At 57.2% G+C, this 20,648-nt stretch overlaps 8 protein-coding genes across 8 annotated transcripts in view; 4 read left to right on the forward strand and 4 right to left on the reverse strand.

Annotated features, from left to right (window-relative positions):
• CHGG_01039 (uncharacterized protein) overlaps positions 1–904 on the reverse strand; it is a gene marked incomplete at both ends in the record, with an annotated part of 4,107 nt that extends 3,203 nt beyond the window's left edge. The window contains 2 exons of the mRNA XM_001220259.1: positions 255–792; positions 893–904. Of these exons, the coding sequence (XP_001220260.1) occupies positions 255–792; positions 893–904 (550 nt within the window). The remainder of the gene's footprint in view (positions 1–254; positions 793–892) is intronic.
• Positions 905–2,100: 1,196 nt separating this feature from the next.
• On the reverse strand, positions 2,101–3,141 carry CHGG_01040 (uncharacterized protein; the record flags this gene model as incomplete). Its single annotated transcript, XM_001220260.1, has 1 exon — positions 2,101–3,141. One exon carries the CDS (start codon positions 3,139–3,141, stop codon positions 2,101–2,103), a length of 1,041 nt encoding a protein of 346 aa, XP_001220261.1.
• A 2,883-nt stretch (positions 3,142–6,024) lies between these two features.
• On the reverse strand, positions 6,025–6,829 carry CHGG_01041 (uncharacterized protein; the record flags this gene model as incomplete). Its single annotated transcript, XM_001220261.1, has 2 exons — positions 6,025–6,396; positions 6,770–6,829. The coding sequence occupies 2 exons, from the start codon at positions 6,827–6,829 to the stop codon at positions 6,025–6,027; spliced, it is 432 nt and encodes a 143-aa protein (XP_001220262.1).
• Positions 6,830–7,804: 975 nt separating this feature from the next.
• On the forward strand, positions 7,805–9,517 carry CHGG_01042 (uncharacterized protein; the record flags this gene model as incomplete). Its single annotated transcript, XM_001220262.1, has 4 exons — positions 7,805–8,239; positions 8,303–9,220; positions 9,276–9,428; positions 9,488–9,517. The coding sequence occupies 4 exons, from the start codon at positions 7,805–7,807 to the stop codon at positions 9,515–9,517; spliced, it is 1,536 nt and encodes a 511-aa protein (XP_001220263.1).
• Positions 9,518–10,473: 956 nt separating this feature from the next.
• CHGG_01043 (uncharacterized protein) lies at positions 10,474–11,894 on the reverse strand (the record flags this gene model as incomplete). The annotated part of the gene is made up of 3 exons (XM_001220263.1): positions 10,474–10,907; positions 10,960–11,805; positions 11,876–11,894. The coding sequence occupies 3 exons, from the start codon at positions 11,892–11,894 to the stop codon at positions 10,474–10,476; spliced, it is 1,299 nt and encodes a 432-aa protein (XP_001220264.1).
• Positions 11,895–12,835: 941 nt separating this feature from the next.
• CHGG_01044 (uncharacterized protein) lies at positions 12,836–13,911 on the forward strand (the record flags this gene model as incomplete). The annotated part of the gene is made up of 3 exons (XM_001220264.1): positions 12,836–12,867; positions 12,971–13,401; positions 13,511–13,911. The coding sequence occupies 3 exons, from the start codon at positions 12,836–12,838 to the stop codon at positions 13,909–13,911; spliced, it is 864 nt and encodes a 287-aa protein (XP_001220265.1).
• A 3,017-nt stretch (positions 13,912–16,928) lies between these two features.
• CHGG_01045 (uncharacterized protein) lies at positions 16,929–18,225 on the forward strand (the record flags this gene model as incomplete). The annotated part of the gene is made up of 3 exons (XM_001220265.1): positions 16,929–17,130; positions 17,222–17,522; positions 17,598–18,225. 3 exons carry the CDS (start codon positions 16,929–16,931, stop codon positions 18,223–18,225), a joined length of 1,131 nt encoding a protein of 376 aa, XP_001220266.1.
• A 1,241-nt stretch (positions 18,226–19,466) lies between these two features.
• CHGG_01046 (uncharacterized protein) lies at positions 19,467–20,254 on the forward strand (the record flags this gene model as incomplete). The annotated part of the gene is made up of 2 exons (XM_001220266.1): positions 19,467–19,520; positions 19,712–20,254. The coding sequence occupies 2 exons, from the start codon at positions 19,467–19,469 to the stop codon at positions 20,252–20,254; spliced, it is 597 nt and encodes a 198-aa protein (XP_001220267.1).
• Between the last annotated feature and the right edge of the window lie 394 nt (positions 20,255–20,648).

The raw sequence follows: 20,648 nt of genomic DNA on the forward strand, positions 1-20,648 counted from the left end.
AAGCATAGGCCTTGGCCCGTCCGCATGGTACTTTACAATAGGCCCTCCCCGCTCGTTTCGGATCCACATATCATGCCGGGTTGGAGACCCCAAAACACCGCCTCTTAGGATCGTGTGATTTGAAACCTCACTTCATGTAACCGATCATCCTGTGCTACAGGTGGCAGTGTTTGCAACCGCTGATCTAGCCGGACACCGTACCCGCGTCCGCCGAGGCGGATATCGGTGTCGAATGAGGACCCTGTTAGACGTACTAGACGAAGGGGTGGTAGGTGCAGGTCCCAGGGGCCGAAGTTTAGGGGGGGGGTTGGCGTTTGTGGTGGTGGTGGTGGTGGCGGTGGTGCGGGGGGTGGAGAAAGGGAGGATTTCGTTGTGCGCTGTTACTAGCGCGCCCGTGGCTTCTGAGAGGGAGTTGGGGTTGGTGGGCAGGATGATGCCGTCGTAGATCCAGTCTGGGGCGTGGGACTCGGTGGGCGGGGGCGGAGTTTGGCCGGCGATGAGAGCTTGGAAGGAGCTGGGCGGGAGGAGGATTACTGAGTGGCCGCCCCAGAGGAGCAGCTGGGTTTCTTTCGGGTTGTTGTCGTCGGGCTGAGAAACGTGAATGCCGTGGATGGGCTGGGAGTAGAACACCCGGAGCTGGCCAAGTAGACGAGAAGACTGAACGTCGTAGATCTTGAGCCAGGTGTCTTCGCTGGCGAGCAGCAGGACATGGTTGGGTCCGGCCTCGTACAACGCGAGGGCAGTTACGGGGCTGAGAGCATAGCTGTGCTGTAGCCGTGTGATGGCCTGGCTCTAGAAAAGGTTAGTGACTTGTTTCATTGAAGAATTCTGTCCTCCCAAAGTAACTTTGAGTGAGTCAACAACAAAAAGTCGCGATAGTAATATTCCATACCGGTCGAGCCATCGCGGCCGCAATAAGTTTCTTCTTTAAATCCTTTTCAATATTTGTTATTTCAATGTATTTTATTGCTTAATATGTTGGTATAACATGATGATGCTGTTTCTCATCCGTGGTGTCTGAGTTGAGAATTTCGACTCATGAACCCCATTTTGGAGGTTGTCTATTGTGTATAAACCCTAACCCTGAATCTGCAACCAAGCCTGGAAAGGGGCAGATCTCAAGATAATTAACTTGACCCAAACAAAACACAGGGGAGATGGTTGTGCTAGAATACTGGTAACAACAATGAATGTCCTTCGTAGCAATTCCAGACCCCTCGGCATCGCCGAGAATCAAACCCTTGGCAACCCACCAAGATGAGGTGAGCTTCGAGAAGCTCAGGGGACACGGAAAAATGGCGTTTCACTTTCTGCAGTTTCACCGTTGGAGCCCGCTTCGTTTGCTCTTACACTCGACCGACCACCTCGGCCGATTGGTTCCGGTCCAGAGAAGGCTGACAGTCAGACAGGAATGTGACGGGGCGGAATTCCGGCTGCTCGACGGTGCGATATGCAGCTGGGGCTCGCCTCGTCATCTCCTCCACCCCACGCACGCAGCCACACCATGCTCGATGCATGCCACGAACATGCACATGCGGGAGCTGCCCGGCTGTGGCACGGTCGCCAGCTGGGCGGCGGGGGCCAACAATCCTGGGGGCTGAACTGCATCATGCAAGTTGGCTGAGAGCGACTGAAGGACCTTTGGTCAACCAACCAGCCGAACAGCAAACGTATCCATGGATCATGGTCCGAATGTTGTGGTTGAGCAAACCAACAACGCGTGTCACAGCAGCCAGCCTTCACGATTCCAATGTGAGCATAAGGTGCAGAAAACGTAATCATTATTCCAGTCATCAAACCCCGGTAGGGTATCATACCGAGGATGCCATCCATCGGCGTCTAACTGCCGCCCACCACGAGTGAGCCACCCAAACCCAGCAGACCGATTCGTCTCCCGAATTCCCAAAAAGAAAAAAGACCGCCAACGCCAAACATATGCAGTTGAAGATATCAAAAAGCCAAGAAAAAAAATACCAACAAACGGGTCAATGGGCCAACCAAGAAGTTGCCTCCACCTGTAAATTGTGACCTGTTCCATCCATCACCTCCCCCGAATTTTCATCCCTCTCTCACCACTCCACCATCACCAACCACCCCCGCTTACACACGGGCGTGCGAGTAAGGCTCGTAGGCGCCGGTCGCCTGCGGGGCGTTGCCGTAGGGCTTGGCATAGCCACCCTGGTAGCCGGCGGGCTCGCTGAGGCGCTGGTAGCCGGGCCCGCTGGGGATGAACTTCTCGGACTCCTCGCCGCGGCCGCGGCTGCGGCGGGAGGACGAGTGGTCGGGCTTGCAGCAGCAGATGGTGAACATCCAGAAGAGGCCGGCGGCGATGGCGAAGGCGACACCGATCCAGACGGTGGCCAAGAAGCGCGTGTTGAGCTCGGCCTCGACGCCGTAGATCTCGGCGGACGCCTTCATGGCGCCGACGACGATGACCGCCGTGGCGGTGGCCAGGCCCGCGGCGGCGCCCGTGGCGAGGGTCGCGAGCGTGGCGATCAGCCAGGTCACGCACGAGAAGGCGCGCGAGCAGTTGGCGAAGAGGCCGAAGAAGAGCTCGATGCCGAGAGTCACGTAGGCGATGATGAAGACGACCTGGGTCCACTTGGAGACGGTGCCGAAGGCGCGCACGGCGTCGGTGATCTCCTTGGGCAGCGTCACGTTCAGGCCGGTGGCCGTGAGCATGCTGTTGAAGTCGCCCGTGGTCGTGTTGAGCGCGGTGGCGGCCCAGTCGAACTTGCCCTTGGTGCACTCGCGCGTGCCATTCTGGGTGGTGTAGCAGTAGTTCCAGATGTTGACGTCGTAGAGGTCGTACAAACCGAGGTCGGCAGCCGTGATGTTTTCGGTCTGCGACTGGCGCTTGCCGACATCGATGTTGATGTCCGGAATGTCGATCTTGGAGAGGTCGGGGAGGTCGACGTCGGGGAGGTCGATGTCGTCGAAACTGGGCGCATTGAAGCCAGTACCCTCAAGGATTCTCGAGACCGAGGCCGGCGACAGCGATAGGTCCGTCACATTGACGCGGAACATGTAGAGGCTCTTGTCAGCGAGGCCCGACAGTCCTGCTACCAGCATGGCAATCAACGATGCCAGCGTCAGCAGGAACGGCACCAGCACACACACGAATCGCCCAAAGTTGGCCATTGTGTGTTTTGTTTTGCGATGTTTTGTGGTTTTGTTATCGTCGGTTTTCTGCCCAGTCAGGTAAGGCGGTGGACGTGATAAGTGGTCGTCAAGATATTTTGTATTCTCGGGTTAGCGGGGTGTGGGGGGTGACGTAAGTCGCTGCAAGTGTCGAGGGGTGGAATGTCTCGGCCAAGCAAACGAGAAGAAGGATACGAGTGTTGGGAACGCTAGGAACCGATAACTAACTCGAAAGAAATGGTGAATATGGGAACGAGGTCGGTTGTACGGGTGGGTGGTTCGAGATAAATAAAAATCTCGTCCGGCTAGGCCTGGTGGCTGCCGTGTTGCTCGCTCGGGCAAATGCCAAAACAAACCTGTGCTGACAAGTCGAACAGGGGTCCTCTTTTTTGCAGCGAAGTGGTTCACAGAAGGGCTGTGTTATCGGCCGATAGGTGGCGCAGTTTGCCCATCCCCAGCCTGCATCCCTGCGGGTGACGATGGGAGACCCACTTCCCGGTCTCTAACCAAACGGGACGAGGGACGAAAATGAAAATGCAGCAGCCACGGCAGCCCGGACAACAGGCTGCGGTGCAACACCCCGGCCAGGCCTCCAAGCCAAGCATTTCCAGCCCCATCATCTCGCGGTTTTTTTCAGCATGGCCCAGCGCTGCGGAACACCGTTTATTGGACTTGAGCCTCACCGCTGGCATCAGCAGGAGTTTAACTCAAAATGGGTAAAATCCTGCGACAGGGTCTTCCTCTTCCCCTCTTGGGTTCCTTTGGGCGCAAAGGTTGCAGAATCCCCTTGGGCGATAAGATTACAGATCGACGGCAGGAGCACTGAGGTGCTGCATGGCTGCCTTGGTCTTTTCGCGTCGCTGGCTCCATGTTGATTGTTGATTGCAAAGACCCGACCACCCAGCTTCCATCCTGCTGGCTAGGTCGGTGAGCCGTTGGTTCGACCAAGGTGGGTTGGGTCGTCTTCCTGCGTCCTGCACAGTCGCCATCTTTTGATGATGCAAAGACCACGAAACACCCTAGAAACCCCATCTGGTTTCTTCGGACGAAGTGGATGATGGCTTTCGCCCGAGAGTTTCGGGTCAACTTTCCCTGGTTTGAGCCAGATCAAACCCGCAGGTTCCTGCGTTGGCGCAGATCCAGAAGTGAAGCCGGGTTGATCTTTTTCGCAAAACACCATTTTTGTCCTTTCATTGGCGTTGAAGTCTACGACACCCCACCATGTGAGGTTGAGCTTGGAGCTGCAGCCACAGGGACCACGCGTCTTTGTTTCCGAGCAGTGCGAGCACGACTTGCACGGTCGGGCTGTTGCGGGGCTCGCGGGGTTGCATGAGTGAGCGCAGGCAAACTTGCGGGAGCAGAACCCACCGAGCCCACCAGCCCACCCAGACAACCAGCACAGCTCCCTCTCTGGAAAGCCTGGCGATTGGCGTCGATGGCGTTGCTTGGCCGAGCGGGGTTATCTCATGGCTTCTTTTCGAAGTGGCGTGCTGACGACAGCGCCCAACGCTGAGCCTCACCAGAGCTCACTTTTTGATTCTCAGATGATAAACCACGCTTGAGACAGCCGCGTCAATACGAAGCCAAAACCCGCTAGTTATTCCACTCTCCCAAAACGACGCGTCGTGTCTCGGACCCAACAACCTAAGCTGCTAAGCTGCCGTGGAATCTTTGGTGGCATTGCAATTTCAACGTGATCGCACCACCAAGCACTGTGGATTCCTCAGCCAGCCCTTGCATGCTGCGGGTGGATGCGGTTGGTGCTTTGTGGCTGGCCATGCATTGTGGTGGCTGGGCCACGTTTGGGCTGTTGGTGACTTGTTGGTGCCAGAGGGCAGAAATTTCTATATTTGGAAATCCGCCTTTCCCACGTTTACCGAACTGTGGGCACCAGGAGATTCGTTCGGGGGGCGGTGGGCGGCATCGCCAAGACTCGGCCTCCACGAAACCCACCATGATCCGCATCCGTGAGGCCGGGCTCCGGCTCCGGACCCGGTCACCGAGAATCGTGGCCGGGCCAAGGTCGAGCAGGCCGGTCGGCCGCCCCTGCCTTCTTACCAAACAAAAGTCGAAACAACGGCGGCCTAGGCTTTATTCTGTTGGAACCTGTAAAATATAGTAGGAAAAGAGAATAAAAAAATAAAAAAAGGGGCAGACAAAAGACACGACTTGAGACTGTTTGGTTCCGTCCATGAACCGCGACGGCATTTTTCGAGCCACGAAGCCGGAATCACCACTGTTTTCGGGATGCGCTGGCGGAATGTTGTTCGGCAGTCCGAGCCAGCCCGAGCCAACCCGAATCAGCATTCAGCGTGGGATGCGGGTTCGATCAATTCGATCAATGCGATCAATCCTGCAATGCGGCGAGTTGGCTGTCTGGCTCCCCCACTGACCCCCAGCGGGCTGCAGCTGTGGCATGCGTAAATTCGGAACCAAGACCATCGCCTGGGGATGCAGATCGAATCATCAACGCTCGTGGAGAAATTTCTTTCTTTCATCACTGATCCTGTCTGTCCCACACACACCGCTCCCCTAGAGCTGGCCTTGGAGGCGGTCATGTGGTCAAACAACATGCGCCGTCGTGGGGAGGCAAGCCAGGGTAGAAAAGTCACACAAGCTGGCACGTCTGACAATCCCTGGCGGCTCGGGCAGCCCTTAGGTAGTCTTGACCCCACCCCCCGGTGAAGAGCTCTGCTCCCGGGGCGTTGCATTGCGACGCACCCCATCGGCAGCCTTCCGTGCCCGTCGACTTGCTCAAGTGTGCTATCCGATCAAAATGTCACCATATCTTATTCTCTTTGCGTCCACTTGTTGTCGAAACTCGCCTAAATTCGTAGTCGAGCCTCTCGTCAAAGCTGATGTTTGTGATACCGGACGATGGGTCTAGAATATTGGAGGCGATTGGGGAGACCGTATCCCGGGGAATTGACAGCTTCGCTTCAATGTCCACAGCAGGACCAAGACGGCTCCTGTCTCACCCGGCGCAGCCAAGGCAGGGCAAGGCCCGAGAGATGGGACACTCCCACCATTCTGTTTCACTCTCTTTTGAGTTGGTGTATTTTCGCCTTTCTGCGGGACATTGGCATCCTTGATGCCACCTGCCACCTTTCCACCTGCCGTGTAGGTCGTGAGTTTCAGATCCAAATCGACGTTTTCCCTATCGTTTGGTGCTTGTTGTTGGTCCGTGGATGGACCGCTCTGGCCGCTGCAAGCTCCGCAAGGTGAGGTGCAAGGCACGCTGGAGTGCGGGGCGCGCTAGCCAAGAAGAGTGCCGTGCAGTGGGCAACCGCCTCGACTCCAGCAGGAGAAGAGGCACGTGCTGCCAACCAAGTCCACCGATTGTCGAAAGGAAGCACCTGCCGTCTTTTGACGTTGCATCTTCTTAAGTGTGTCAAGAAGCCTTCAGAGGTAGTAGCCATCCATCACCAGGCATCGCATCTTGCACCTTGCTGCCGCCAATTCTTGCTGCTTCTCGCCGCCACTTTTGCTGAATAGAACCCGACTTGGAGTTGGACCCCTGGTCAACCAACCTAGGAGTTCGGACAAGCGCGTGTATCAGAAGGCCCCGCCAACCCTTCGTTCATCCCGCAGCCGATGACGACGGCAGCCCGATTTTCCCCAGACTCACCAAAAAAAAATCGTTGACGCAAGTTGACGCTTGCCAATCAACCTCATCTGCCTGACCCATCCTGTCTCCTGCTGTTTGCGGACCCCTTGGACCCTTAGACCCTCGGTTTTATCTATTTTCCGTCTGAACTCGGGTCGCATATCTTTCTTGACACCGACCGGCACACCCGGCCGTGGCGACCAAACCCCCTATCAATCGAACTCCAGCAGTGGCGATTCTGCAGCGACGGCGAACCGCGCGTCTACTTTATCACTCGCCGACCTGCTTCTTTCTCTCTCCCACTACCCGGACTACCCCGACCGTCACCTCTTCCATTTGACGACGGGAACCGACCGGCCGACCGACTCGAGGCATTCATTCCCCCGGCACCAAGCTCCTCCTTTAGCCTTGGCGTGAGAGCTCTGGGTCACTCCCTTATCAGCCGAACCGCACGCAAAGCAAGCAGGTCTGTTTTTTTCCCACGGCATCGTCTTCGGTGCAATCCCCACATTTTTCTCGTTTCGCGCTCTTCTTCGGTATCATCCATTGGCTTTCATTGCCACGGGGTTTTTGTTACCTTCATTGCGCTCGTCGCCGTTTTGCTGTTCCGTTCACCGATTCTGTTCGCGAGGCTGACATCACCGACTCTCGTGGAGTCTATCGCGCGCCGGCCTACAACAGCCCCGACTCCCGCTTTTGCATCGACCTTTGTCCGCCCGTTATTTCCGACCAGCGTACGCGGCGCCCCGGCGTTGATAACCCCAACAATAACCTAACGTTCCCCCGCGCGCGCTCGCGGATCTTTGAAAACGGAACACTCACCGGGTCGCTGGTCTTCCACCGCCGCCACCCTACTCTTCGACCTCGACCACTTTTATCATCCTCCCTAGGACCTGGGGGACACGAAAGAAAGACAACAACTCAGAGACGGGTGCAGCGGTAGGCTGTGTTGGTATTCAAAGGCGACCCAGCCGGTACCACAAACCTGACACGCGCACGCCGTCCATCCCGTTGACTTCTCCATATCAGAGTTACAAACTCTGACATCGAGAAACTATGGGCAACCAAACCTCCAAGGATTCCGGCGCGGCATCTGCTAAGGCGTCGGGCAATGGCGACGACGCGCTGCAATCGTACCCCTCCTTCAGCAGGTCCGACACGAGAGACTCGTCCCGGTCGTTCCGCTCGCTGCGATCCAAGATTCCCGGCTCAGGCAAGACCGACAGCCCCAGGAGCTCTGCCATACTAACGAATGGCGATACGCCCGATAAATCAGATGTGGGTTCCGTCAAGTCCGGGAAGAGCGGTAGGTCGCCGCACGGCCGATCCAACCGTTCCAGCTCGCTCCCCTCGCCGGGTTCGCCTTCCTCTATCGACACCGCCACAGTGGGCTCTCCGCTTGCCGAAGAGGTCCCCCCGCCGTCTCCTATCCAGTCGGCGTCCATGAAGGCTGGAATTCACGATGTCTCCGCCGCTCAGGCCAGCGGAGAGGTAGATCAAGTCTCGGACCAGCCGCCCTCGGGTGCTGCCAACGCTGACTTGGGCATGCAACAGCCAGGCCAGAGTATCCTCGTCAAGCGCGAGGATGCGCCCAACCCCATCTTGAACATCGCTGGACAGGAATCTCCCAAGGACGAAACTGCTGCGGGTGTTGCCATGAGTGACATTAAGGATATCGACCTCGATGATTTCATCAAGCGCCTGCTTGATGCCGCTTATGCCGGCAAGGTCACCAAGAGCGTCTGCCTCAAGAACGCCGAGATCGCCGCCATCTGCCACCGCACCAGAGAGGTCCTCCTCTCGCAACCGGCTCTTTTGGAACTGGACGCCCCAGTCAAGATTGTTGGGGACGTCCACGGCCAGTACACAGACCTCATCCGCATGTTTGAGATGTGCGGCTTTCCTCCCAAGGCAAACTACCTGTTCCTTGGCGATTACGTGGATCGCGGCAAGCAGTCTCTCGAGACCATCCTGCTCCTGTTCTGCTATAAGCTCAAGTACCCCGAGAACTTTTTTCTCTTGCGTGGCAACCACGAGTGCGCTAACGTCACGCGCGTCTACGGTTTCTACGATGAATGCAAGCGGAGGTGCAACGTCAAGGTCTGGAAGACCTTCATCGACACCTTTAACTGTCTCCCCATCGCTGCTATCGTCGCCGCCAAGATCTTCTGCGTTCACGGGGGATTGTCGCCAGCTCTCGGTCACATGGATGACATCCGCAACATTGCGCGCCCGACAGATGTCCCCGATTACGGGCTTTTAAACGACCTACTTTGGTCCGATCCCGCCGACATGGAGCAGGACTGGGAGGCCAACGAACGGGGCGTCAGCTACTGCTTTGGAAAGAAGGTTATCACCGATTTCCTCGCTGCCAACGATTTCGACCTCGTGTGCCGAGCCCACATGGTGGTTGAGGACGGCTACGAATTCTTTACTGATCGGGTCCTGGTCACCGTATTCAGCGCGCCGAATGTGAGTATCGACCCTAACCATCATCCCCCAAGGCTATTGCGACTAACAATTCCAGTACTGCGGAGAATTTGATAACTGGGGTGCTGTCATGTCGGTCTCTACCGAGCTCCTGTGCAGCTTCGAGCTACTTAAGCCACTGGATTCGAACGCTCTCAAGAATCATATCAAAAAGGGCAGGAACAAACGCGCCCAAATGCTCAACAGCCCGGTATGTCTCCCAACCCCCACGCAGGACGCCGAGGGTAAACGGAACTAACAATTTTGTAGCCTGCCGGGTTGTATCCCCAAAGCGTCTGAGTTGTTGGTAATACCACGGTGCGCTACGCTCCGCGATACATTACCTTGGTGATGTTGCAGACAATACCGGGCCCAAAGACCAACCAGACACCACACAGCCGAGCCGCAGGCTGGGGTTGGGGACAAATGGTGCTATACGATAGCACGCGCGGGCGAATGGGTCAAACACGAAACCCCACAGAAACGATACGGGCGCCTCTTGGGCCCCGGAACAAGTAATACATCCATCGATTGCCAGAAGCGGCGATAACTGTACGGACAAAACGTCAAAACTGGAACAAGGCGACGATCTCGGCGAACTCAGAGCCCGAGATGGGCAGCGACGAGATCGGATTTCACTCCTTTGGCCATTGTGACCTAGGTTTCTTGAATGCCCTTTCTAGGCATTTATTGCTTGCGATTGCTACCATCGGCGGACACATTGCATTTACTGGGAGGAGCGCGTCACGGTTAACCCCCCCGATTTGGCAATTTGAGAAATCGAAATGCTAGCTCCGGGTGGAGAGATCGTGTATAGAGGGTGACCAGGCCTGGGTGAGGAACAGACGGGAATGGACGCGAATGGCTCTGGAAAAAACGGGCTATCGACATATCACGGTGGTCTTCGCAGCTTGAAAGGCAAAGCTGGCGTACGCGACCCGCTCCACGTTCTTCGCCCCTCGCCTCTCACATCTCCACATAGCTTATGTTCCTCACGGCCCTAATGCTCCTTGGACGCCTATGGCTTCGTTGCGGTTTTGCCACTGGTAGATACCCTCCGGAGCGGAGGCAGTTCGTAGTCTACGTTAATATAATGGGGGAATGTTGGTTGATTTGCACAACGAGTCCCGCATGATAACCTTGTGTAATGCGAAAACAGAAGATCGGGTAACAGTGCGCCCTGGAAGTGAATCCTAATTTACAGAAGGCTAGCTATGCGAGAGTGTAAAACGAAACAAGCTTACAAGGATTCCGGTCTAGTTCGCCTCGACGACCGCCTGCGTTGTCGGTGCCTCCTTGACCCTCCTCAGGATAAATATCCTCTCCACCATTCTCGGACCAATCCACCATCCTCCGGTCAAATCCCTAACCGTCCTCTTCCAAAGAGCAACTGTCTCTCCCAGGCCCACGACCCGCGGCGCTCCTTTCTCGGTTCTATCATCACCCCGCCCACTCCCCCGCTTGACAACCTCAATCCCTCCATACCCCTTGACCACCCCGACGGTTTCCCACTCCCCGCCAACAACCTTGCTCCGGTCCTCTACCAGCACGTAATCGAACCGGCTCCAGAAATCGGCGCTCGCCAACACGGCGTCGTCCTCCGTCTTGTCCACCACAATCCGCACCCCGTCCTGGCCCTGGTCCTGCTGCTTGACCTTGACAATCCCACTCCCCTTTCCACTCCCTGCCCCTGACGCGGGAGACGAAGAAGAAACCGAACCCGCAACACCTCGCCACCCCACCCGACCCCGTCCGCGTCCCCGTCCCAAACAGCGTCACCCCCGTCATGCACGCCAGCACATCCGCATGCACCGGCACCACCGCACCCCCACCAGTACCACCACCGGCAACACCGCGCACATAAGCAAGGGCCTCCCCGCCCGGGTAATTCAGCGCCGACACGGCCAGCATCGCCGAGCTCGCGGCCCACGACGCCACCACCGAGAGCAACAACCCCGCCGCCAGCAGCGCCGGGACCAGGCCCTTGCCCGTGCGGCGACGAAAGAGGTGCGCGGCGGCGAGGGCGGCCGCGGCGGTGAGCGGGGGCGCGGCGTACAGGATGAAGCGGGTTTCCTTGTGGGGCTGGCAGGAGTAGATGGCGATGAAGAGGGTTGTGGGCAGGGTAAGGGGGCGGGCGGCGCGGCGGAGGGCTGGGTGGGTGAGGGCGAGGGGGAGGAGGAGGAGGGGCGTGGCCGGGTTGAGGAGCAGGCGGGGCAGGGCCGAGGTGAAGTACCAGTGCCAGGGGGCGGTGCCCCAGGCGGAGGCGCCGCCGTGGATGACGTTGTAGAGGAAGCCGGTGAGTTCGGGCCAGAGGGGTAAGGGCCCGCGGTGCTGCCAGAAGTAGGTGTCGATGGGGAGGGAGATGGTGAGCGCGGCGAGGATGGAGATGGTGAAGGGGCGGATGGCGCGGGAGAGGGAGAGGGTGGGTTGGAGGAGCTGGTGGAGGACGGTGGTGAAGAGGAGGAGGGCGACTTCGGAGCGGAAAATTACGGCGGCGAAGACGAGGGTGGTGATGGAGAGGCGTTGGCGGCGTGGGGTGGATTTGGGGTTGAGGGGGTTTGGGAGGAGGATCGAGAAGGCGAGTGTTTCTAGACAAGGGAGGCTTAGCCGGTGCGGTGATGGGGGAGCTGGATGGGTAGTGGGTGGGGGGGCGCGTACTTAGGCCAAAAGCAAACATGTTTGGCAGCGTACGGGAGGCGTAGAAGATGACGTGAAACTGGCTGGCCTGGAGGAGGAGGTACCATCTCGCTACCCCGGCACCGTATGCTCGCCCAAGATTCCGGGCAAAGACGAGCAGGCAAGCGGCGTTGAATAGGCCGAGGATAGCTCTTACGACTAGCTGGGCATGTTGAAATCCAACCAGGGCAACAATTGGTTGGGCAAAGCCGGCTAGCAACACTGGGCCTATGAAAGTCCGTGGGACAGCCCCTGGAAAGGTGAAGTGGTCGTAGGTGCTAGAGAGCTTGTTATAGACATCGGATGTTGGCACCCCGTAAACAAGCACATCATGAGCTGCTTGGATGTTGAAGGATTCCTCAACTTTGGTGTAAGGGGCGACGACGAGGTGTAGCAAAATAAGTCCGGGTATTGAGAGATACAAAAGGATATCTAGGCTTTCATTAGTGATTTAATTGATGAAATTGAAGAGCAAGTAAATAAATCAATAAATCATTACCTAAGAGTCGCGTTCCTGAAGCTTCACTCTTATGATTTTTGGCAGATGTTGACTGCGCATTCTTCGAGGGTGCCATAGTGTATTCTATCAACGAATACTCAACCATCAACAGGACTGTCAACCACCTGTTGTTAACAAAATTGGTGTTGACAGTGCCAATGGAGGTTGATAAGTTTGAAGGCGAGTGAGCTCTCTGACAAGCAGCGGAATGGACAGGTCGTTCCTTGGCCCCACCGCTCTGCCACAGGGCGGGCCACAGGGCATCCAGATCCTTGTCACTGCCCCTGAAGGTGCACGAGCCTTTTGGAAGGTGGCCCCGCCATTCCCCTTGGAACACCCCGCGACGCCAGACCGCAAGCCATAAGATATTCGAGCCCAAGACCACAACATCTACCAACTTCGCCCGGGCTCAACCGCAGACACACCAAACATCCCCCGACAAGATGGCGACTGCAGACCCATTCGATTCGGCGCTGTAAGTAGTCCATCCCACGCACCATCCATTACCCAACCAAACCAACCCCCAAACCTCCTCCACCACTTGGGTAACTAACTCCCCAACCCCCTCCCGGCGACAGCGACCTCCTCCGGCGACTCAACCCGAAGCAAACCGGCGAGCACCTGAACAACCTTATCGCGCTAGCGCCCGACCTGACCGAGGACCTCCTCTCGTCGGTGGACCAACCGCTGACGATCCAGCGGTGCAAGCAGACGGGGCGGGACTACCTGCTGTGCGACTACAACCGTGACGGCGACAGCTACCGGTCGCCGTGGAGCAACCAGTTCGACCCGCCGCTGGACGAGGGCGGCGCGGGCGGCGTGGGGCCCGGCGGCAGCAATGAGGGCGCCGGCGAGGGCGCCGTCCCCGGCGAGCGCGTCCGCAAGATGGAGGTCAAGGCCAACGAGGCTTTTGATATCTACCGGGATTTGTACTACGAGGGTGGCGTGAGCTCGGTGTATCTATGGAATTTGGATGATGGGTTTGCCGGCGTGGTGCTGTTGAAGAAGGGTGAGTGAAGGATACAGAGACACACACCCACACACACACACACACACTCCCCATATCTACAAATCACAGATCCAGAAGCTGACGAATTGCCCTTCTCTCGGTTCCACAGCCTCCCCCCAAAACGACGGCGCCTCATCGGGCGTGTGGGACTCGATCCACGTCTTCGAAGCCAGCGAGCGCGGGCGCACGTCCAACTACCGGCTGACGTCGACGGTGATCCTGACGCTGGCGACCAAGGGGGCGGCGCTGGGCGAGGTGGACCTGAGCGGCAACATGACGCGGCAGGTCGAGCAGGACCTGCCGGTGGACAACGACGAGAGCCACATCGCCAACATCGGCCGGCTCGTCGAGGACATGGAGCTCAAGATGCGCAACCTGCTGCAGGAGGTCTACTTCGGCAAGGCCAAGGACGTGGTCGGCGACCTGCGCAGCATCGGGAGTCTGAGCGAGGGCCAGCGGGACCGCGAGACCCAGCGCGAGATAATTGGGGGTATGCGGAGACGAGAGTGACGACAGTAAACGAGTTAGTTTTGACGCATGATATCAAATGAATACTAGGCCTCCTTGGGGCCGAGATTACGGTCTCAATTTGCCCCCCACGCTCTGGAACCCGAAGCAAACTGCTTTTGCCGTGAAATTACTCAGGACCGTGCGACGGAGAAGAATCAGTGGGCCCGTTTCAAGAGTGTCCGTCTCCTTAATCTGGACAGATGCGTGCGTCATGGAGGCGCGGGAAGATCTGGATCGTCCCTGACCCGCATCTCGGCAAACTCAAACCTCACCTCGGGAGATGGTGGGTGTTAACTACCCTTTCAGTATCGCCGCGCCCCTTGAACACCAACAAACACTCGGTTTCTACTGTACCTACGAATACTTACTTCATCTTTCAAGCGTCGGTTACTAGGTACTTGTGGCGTTCCGGGTACAGAGTATCCGTTGCATCGGCTTGAGAACCCCAACTCCGCTGCCCTTCAAGGTTAGTCCTCCCACAATTCCACCAAGTTTTCGTTACGGAGTAACTCCACGAGCCCACAGACAGCTTCTTCCCGAGATTATCGGTAAAAGTGCCGGCCGTCCTTGGATAAGAAAAGTAGGCAGACAACGTTGCTTTTTCAAGCGCCGATCCTGACATCCAAGAAAGGCTTATTTGCCACCGCGGAGGGCGGAGAGTGCCGCGCCGGTTAGCCTTCTGCGCCTCCGCGCCAGAACCTGCGAGTAAAAGGGGACTGGTTTCCGAACCGAATTGGGCCTGTCTCGCTGAGCTGGCGAAGCGCTCGATTGGTGTTGATGGGGGAATGACGCAAACGGCGCGGCCAAGACATGGAGCAATCTGCTAGGTGAACCCGCTTGTAGGGAGCTTGGCTTGAGACCTGACGCTTGGAAATTGAACGGTTGATGTGGCGTCTTCGGGAATCTGATATTGTCGTTTGTCACCGGGCCAGATTCTGACCGTTAGTTAACCTTTTGAGCCCTTGTTTGAGTTGCCGGCGACCCCGTCGGTTCAGAAACCCGCCGTGGAACCGGAAGGGGAGCCGAACCTGGTTCGCTGCATGCCGAGCTTGGAAATCTTCTAGAAAAGTTCGCCCGTGGCTTCCCGGCTCACCGAGAGCGGCCCGGGATGGTGAGGTGGGGGTTGATGCCCCTGACCGGTTCCATTCTTGGCGTCCCGTCTGCTGACATCTTTCCGGGTTTGGGGAGACCCTGTCGTGACTGTCACTCCTGTGTGTGACCACCCCTGGCGGGACTTCCTTCCGGGTCAACTCCTTGCTTTGGCGGCGACAACTCCGAGATTCGACGACCACTGTGAAGCCCCAATCACGGGCTGGCCAGCTCCGGTTGCAAACGGGACAAGACCGGTAAACAGGTTCGAACAGGCGAGACGGGCAGAGGAAAGCTTCGCGACCTCGAGCAGGGGTCTATCGGTAAGAAGGCAAAACCGACATCCCCGAACCAAGAAGTGCAAACGGGCGGAACAGCACAGACCTCTCTCCCGCAGCTTGCTTTGGTTTTGGGACGAGGCCATCTTTTGGTGCGCGGGCACCGACAGCGGCTTCCATCACGTCAACATAGCGGGTGATTAATGAATCCCGTCCCGTCCGTCATCTTGCGCACCGGGTGGGCCAGGCCCGGCGTTGGCGGTGGAACCTGCTCGCGTCGCCAATGTTTCGGCTCGCTGCCGTATCGACATGTCTCAGGTGCAGTGCCATCCTCCTGGAACGAGATAGCCGGCCGTGGGTGGCACGGTGGCTGCCGTTGCAGCATCACGATCTTCACACTGGGCGTCCGGTCGTCATCTGGGGGCGCTGGAGGCGTTTGTTCAGGCCTTCCCGATTGGTCGCCTCTTTAGGGGACGACGAGGTTCCTGGAGGCGCTGAACCTTGCCCCTGGTCCAAGTCCTGCTGGCTGACTGGGAGGCTGATGTTTGGGCCGTGCGGCCGAAAGGAGAGGCCAGACACGAGATGCCCTGATGCCTGGGATCCTAGTTCACAGAGGCTTCTCGGTTGCGACAGCTCGCCAGTTCGGACGAAGAGGGGGCTGTTTGGAGGGTTGGACCCTGAAAAGTCATCATCCAATATCCAATACTCGGGCATGTCATCTGCCCAATCAATGCAATAATCAAAAAGTGCCCGACAGAAAAAAGACAACAACAGAAAAAAATGGACCAAAGAAGCCGATCGTCAATTTGTTGGAGAATGGAGGGTTTCGCCCAAAAGCTCCACCTGCAGGAACTTGCAGGCCATCGGCGGAAACCTGCAGCACCTTGGCAGCCTGCAAGTGCAAACCACGGGGGGCACCTCCTGCCCTTGAACTGCCCAATGCGTCAGATGATGTATGTACCACAAGGGGGGGAAAGGCATTTTACACTGTGCAGTAATAAAACAAGATCGCGAGAATGGAGTTGTGGGCAGCATGCAGCGTGCAGTGTGTAAGGTGGGAAAAGAGGAAAAGAGGAAAAGAAAGCTTAAGGAAATTTTAACCTAACTCGATCCATTCGCCCGGTTCTCGCGGCTGGGACAGTTCCAAGTGGAGGAGGGTTTGCGAGGGTTTTGTGAGGGTCTTGCGAGGGTCCTGTTTGGGCATCACCCCCTCGCTCCAGGTTTTCTTTTCCTGCCCTGTTCGTGCCCTGCCCTTGGGTTGCCGAGCTTCTCGAAGCCTGCCGAAGTCCCGCCCACCCTTTCCCTCCCAGGTCATTCCTGTCAGCTATCATTTTTTTGTCCCCCAACATTCATAAGACCGGGCAATTTGAACCACGCTCCCACAAACCGAAGATCATTTCCACGAGTTTACGATCTTAGCTGCCCCCCCATTGACTGTGGTTTTCGAAGCAAACGCCCGCGACGACTGGACACATACCGAGAGACAGCCGAGTCCCATCTTCAAAATCTTGCGACCCCGCGCTCAACTGCCCCTGGATTTTAGTTAAACACGCCCCTCCTCCCAACTCGCCTTCAACCAGCCGGAGCGAGCCCTAGAAACCACCAGACCCCCCACCCACGTTACCTTAAATCCCCTCGAGTAAAGTCACCATGGCGGAGAAACCGTCGGTGTTGATCATCGGCGGGCTCGGCTACATTGGCCGGTTCCTGGCCCTCCACATCCACGAGAACAACCTCGCGTCCGAAGTGCGCATCGTCGACAAGGTGCTCCCGCAGTTGGCATGGCTGCCGCCCGACTTTGAGGAGGCTTGCGCCGGGCCCAAGTTTGTGCAGGCTGATGCCAGCAGAGAACGTGAGTTTTGCTACGAGGGGTCAAGACCTGAGACCCACCCCCGTCGAGATTCCTCTTTTTGTCCGCTAACGAGGGTGTTTTTATGCCGCAGAATCCCTTCCCAGGATATTCGACCGCGCCGACGGGAAAACGTGGGACTATGTCTTCAACTGCGGCGGCGAGACTCGCTACTCGCAAGAGGATGAGGTGTACAAGCTGCGGTCGCTCAACCTCTCGCTCACGGTGGGCCGGGAGGCGGCTAAGCGAGGCGTCAAGTGCTTCGTCGAGCTGAGCACGGGGATGGTCTACAAGCCGGACTCTGTCCCGAGCAAGGAGAACGACAAGTTAAAACCGTGGAGCAAAATCGCCGTCTTCAAGCTGCAAGCGGAAGAGGAGCTAGCAAAAATTGAGGGGTACGTTCTCAGCTGGATGAAGGATGAGGGTCGAGGTATCTGACTCTGGCCATACTGACACGAGTGATCCCCCAGGTTAAACCTCGCCGTCGTACGGCTGCCGCACATCTATGGCCCCTATGCGTCGCAGTGGGTCGCAACCGCGCTGTGCATGGCGCGGGTGTACAAGGCGCTCGAGTCCGAGATGAAGTGGCTGTGGACAAAGGACCTGCGCACAAACACGGCGCACATCCACGACGCGGTGCGCGCGCTCTGGGCAGTCGCCGGCTGGTATGTCGCCGGCAAGGACAAGTGGGACGCCAAGACGATGGGCAACCCGGTCCCGACGTTCAACGTGGTTGACAAGGGCGCCACCACACAGGGCGCCATGGCCGATATCATCGGCCAGGTATTCGGCATCGAGACGGGCTTCCAGGGGCAACTCATCAGCACCTTTGCCAAGCTTAACCTGGACAGCGTCGTGGATGACGTGAATGACGAGTTGCTGGGTCCGTGGGCCGATCTGCTTGCGGAGGCTGGCATCACACGACCCGGGCCGCTGACGCCATTCATGGAGAGGGAGTTGCTTAAGGACACAGACCTCAGCATGGACGGGTCGAGGTTAGAGGAGGTTGTCGGATTCTCGTACGAGAAGCCCAAGATCACCAAGGAGCTGGTGGAGGAGGTAATTGAGAGCTACAAGAAGATGAAGTGGTGGCCTTGATGAGCCTTTATCGGCGGGGTAGATAGAAGTTTGATGGTGATCGGTTTCGGGAGGAGTTGCTCGGCGGGGCGGACAAAACGCCGAGTCATGATGATGCGGGGGTTGGGGAAGGGACTAATGTGAATTAAAACCTCCGGATTACGCGGAGAGAGATGTAATACTAGGATATCCTATTTCAACTAATAATATTATGACGAAGCGCTTCCTTCAACAAGATGCCATGCAGTGCTGCACGCCACAGCAATCGTGAGGAGCCAGTTGTTCACATGCGCTGCCAAGGCGGTCGGGGTTGCAAAACCGAAACTAAAATATGCCGGGTGCGAACATCGATTCCCTGGTTTGAGATGCTCCAAACTTCGCTACCAAGCGTTGGGGGACCGCCTCTGCGCGTTTGTTGCTGACTCCCATTTTCACATGGCAGCCTCGGGCACAAGTGGTTTTGGGAGCAGGGAGTGCAGGTCTTGCAATTTTAGTCTAAACCCCGCACTAAAAGTCCCGCTAACTCAGCGGCCATCTGGCAGCCCCCAACCCCGATTCTGGGCCACAGTCTCACTTTGGTGAAAATAGGTTGTTCGTCTTGAGCTCTGTTGTCCGGAATTGTCTACGCAACTTTGCTAACCCGAAAGGTCTGAGCTGTAGTTTGGTTGGTACCTGCAGATGGAAGCCGGGTTTCTCGGGCACTCCCATGGATGTCAAATGGAACCCGGAGAATCAAATTCCAACACGATGCCAGCCAAGAGAGGGGCACATCCCCCCCCGCAAACTTTCCCCAGCCTCGAGGTTACCGTGTCATGCTTGGATCACCAGTCGCTTGCTGAAAATGGTGCCCGTTCCCGCTCCCACGCTGCCCTGGGACCCCCCGGAACGGCATCCCGCTTATGCCATCATCCAAGCAGCCCGTTTTACCTCGGCCGCCGAGTCCCAGTCGTGTGTGTGTAACTTGGAGATTTGAACTCCCCCAATCTTGTGACAGCGATTGTTCCCCACCATGGCATGCAGGCTTCGAGCGACGTGGGTACCGTCAAGGAGGTAGGCAAGGTACTTAAGATGTGGGAAAGAAGGTTGTATGAGTTGCCCTCTTTCCCTTGACCTCTTCTTCATTACCCTTCACGCAACCACCCAACCACCCAACGTCGGCTTCTCTCGTCTTCACAAAGAAAACGAGAGCCTAGCACCCCAATTCCATAGTACAACCCTACCTACCTAAATCCTAAATACCCCAGCCTCAACAACCACCCACCATGGCTGCTCCCACAACCAAGACCATCGCCGACCTCAATGGCAAGTGGACCATGGTAAGTTTCCCCCGAAACCCCCCCCACCACATGTGATGGCGATTCCCGCCAACAACATCACCACATCACCCTCAATGCCCAAGGGGAAATAAAGAAAGGAAAAAAAACCAATTTCAACCCACCTCCCATCCTCACCCGCCCCCAACCCTCTTATCTAACAACAAATACTCACCCGGCTCCCCTTCACCCAGAACAAAACCCTCTCTTCCGACGTCGGCCCCGGCCTCGCCCTGCAAGGAATCAGCTGGATGACGCGCAAGCTGGTCAACATGGCCACCCTGACGCTGGAGGTCAAGCAGTTCGAGGGCCCGCCCTCGCCGGCGGAGCAGCCGACGGAGGGGGTCACGTCGTGCACGCACATCGAAATCGAGCAGACAGGCACGGCGGGCATGAAGGGCTCGACCGAGAAGCGCTGCCTGGACTTTGCCTTCCGCGAGCACAAGGACTGGCTGTTTGGCCACGTGAAGGGCCAGACTAAGTTTGTGAAAGCGGAGGAGGTGACGGATGCGTTTTTGAAGGAGGGGTGGTTGGATGGCGAGGAGGAGAAGACCGGCCCCGAGGGGGCGCTGCATGTGTTGAGCTATGTGGAGAGTATGACGGATGGGTGGACGGCGACGCAGATCTGGGGGTTCCAGATTGTGGAGGGCGTGCGCCGCCATGTGAGGCATGTGGTGATTGCGAAAGGGGCCGAGAGGGTGGAGCTGAAGCTGGTCTATGACTACCTCGGCGAGTAAGGAGTGGGATGGTTTTCTGGTGGAGGGGTTAGGGGTTAGGGGTTGGTGATGAGGGTGTTGTTGTATTGTACATGTGCGGAGATACCGCGTTCCTAGAGGGGGGGATTGAGGCGGGCGCATCACCTAGAAGTAGGAGTGTTTCTCGCGACTGCACATAGGTACACGCTAGATCGCAGCAATAGCATTGCATCCGTAAAACCAAACACAATATTCCCCCTGTCTTCCGCTCCGTGTATCCCCTCTGGAATTGTTGAGAAAAATTAACTACAGCGTGAGCTCCGAGGTGAAGGATTCTGAGCCTCCGATCCAGCCTTGGGTATTGTCCGCCTGTCTTCCTGAGTTCTTCGTCCATGTTGAATGCCCCGATGATACTGCTAGCCCACGTTTCCCAAAC

Source organism: Chaetomium globosum, genomic scaffold (genome assembly GCF_000143365.1).
Source record: "Chaetomium globosum CBS 148.51 scaffold_1 genomic scaffold, whole genome shotgun sequence".
Lineage (NCBI taxonomy): Eukaryota > Fungi > Ascomycota > Sordariomycetes > Sordariales > Chaetomiaceae > Chaetomium > Chaetomium globosum.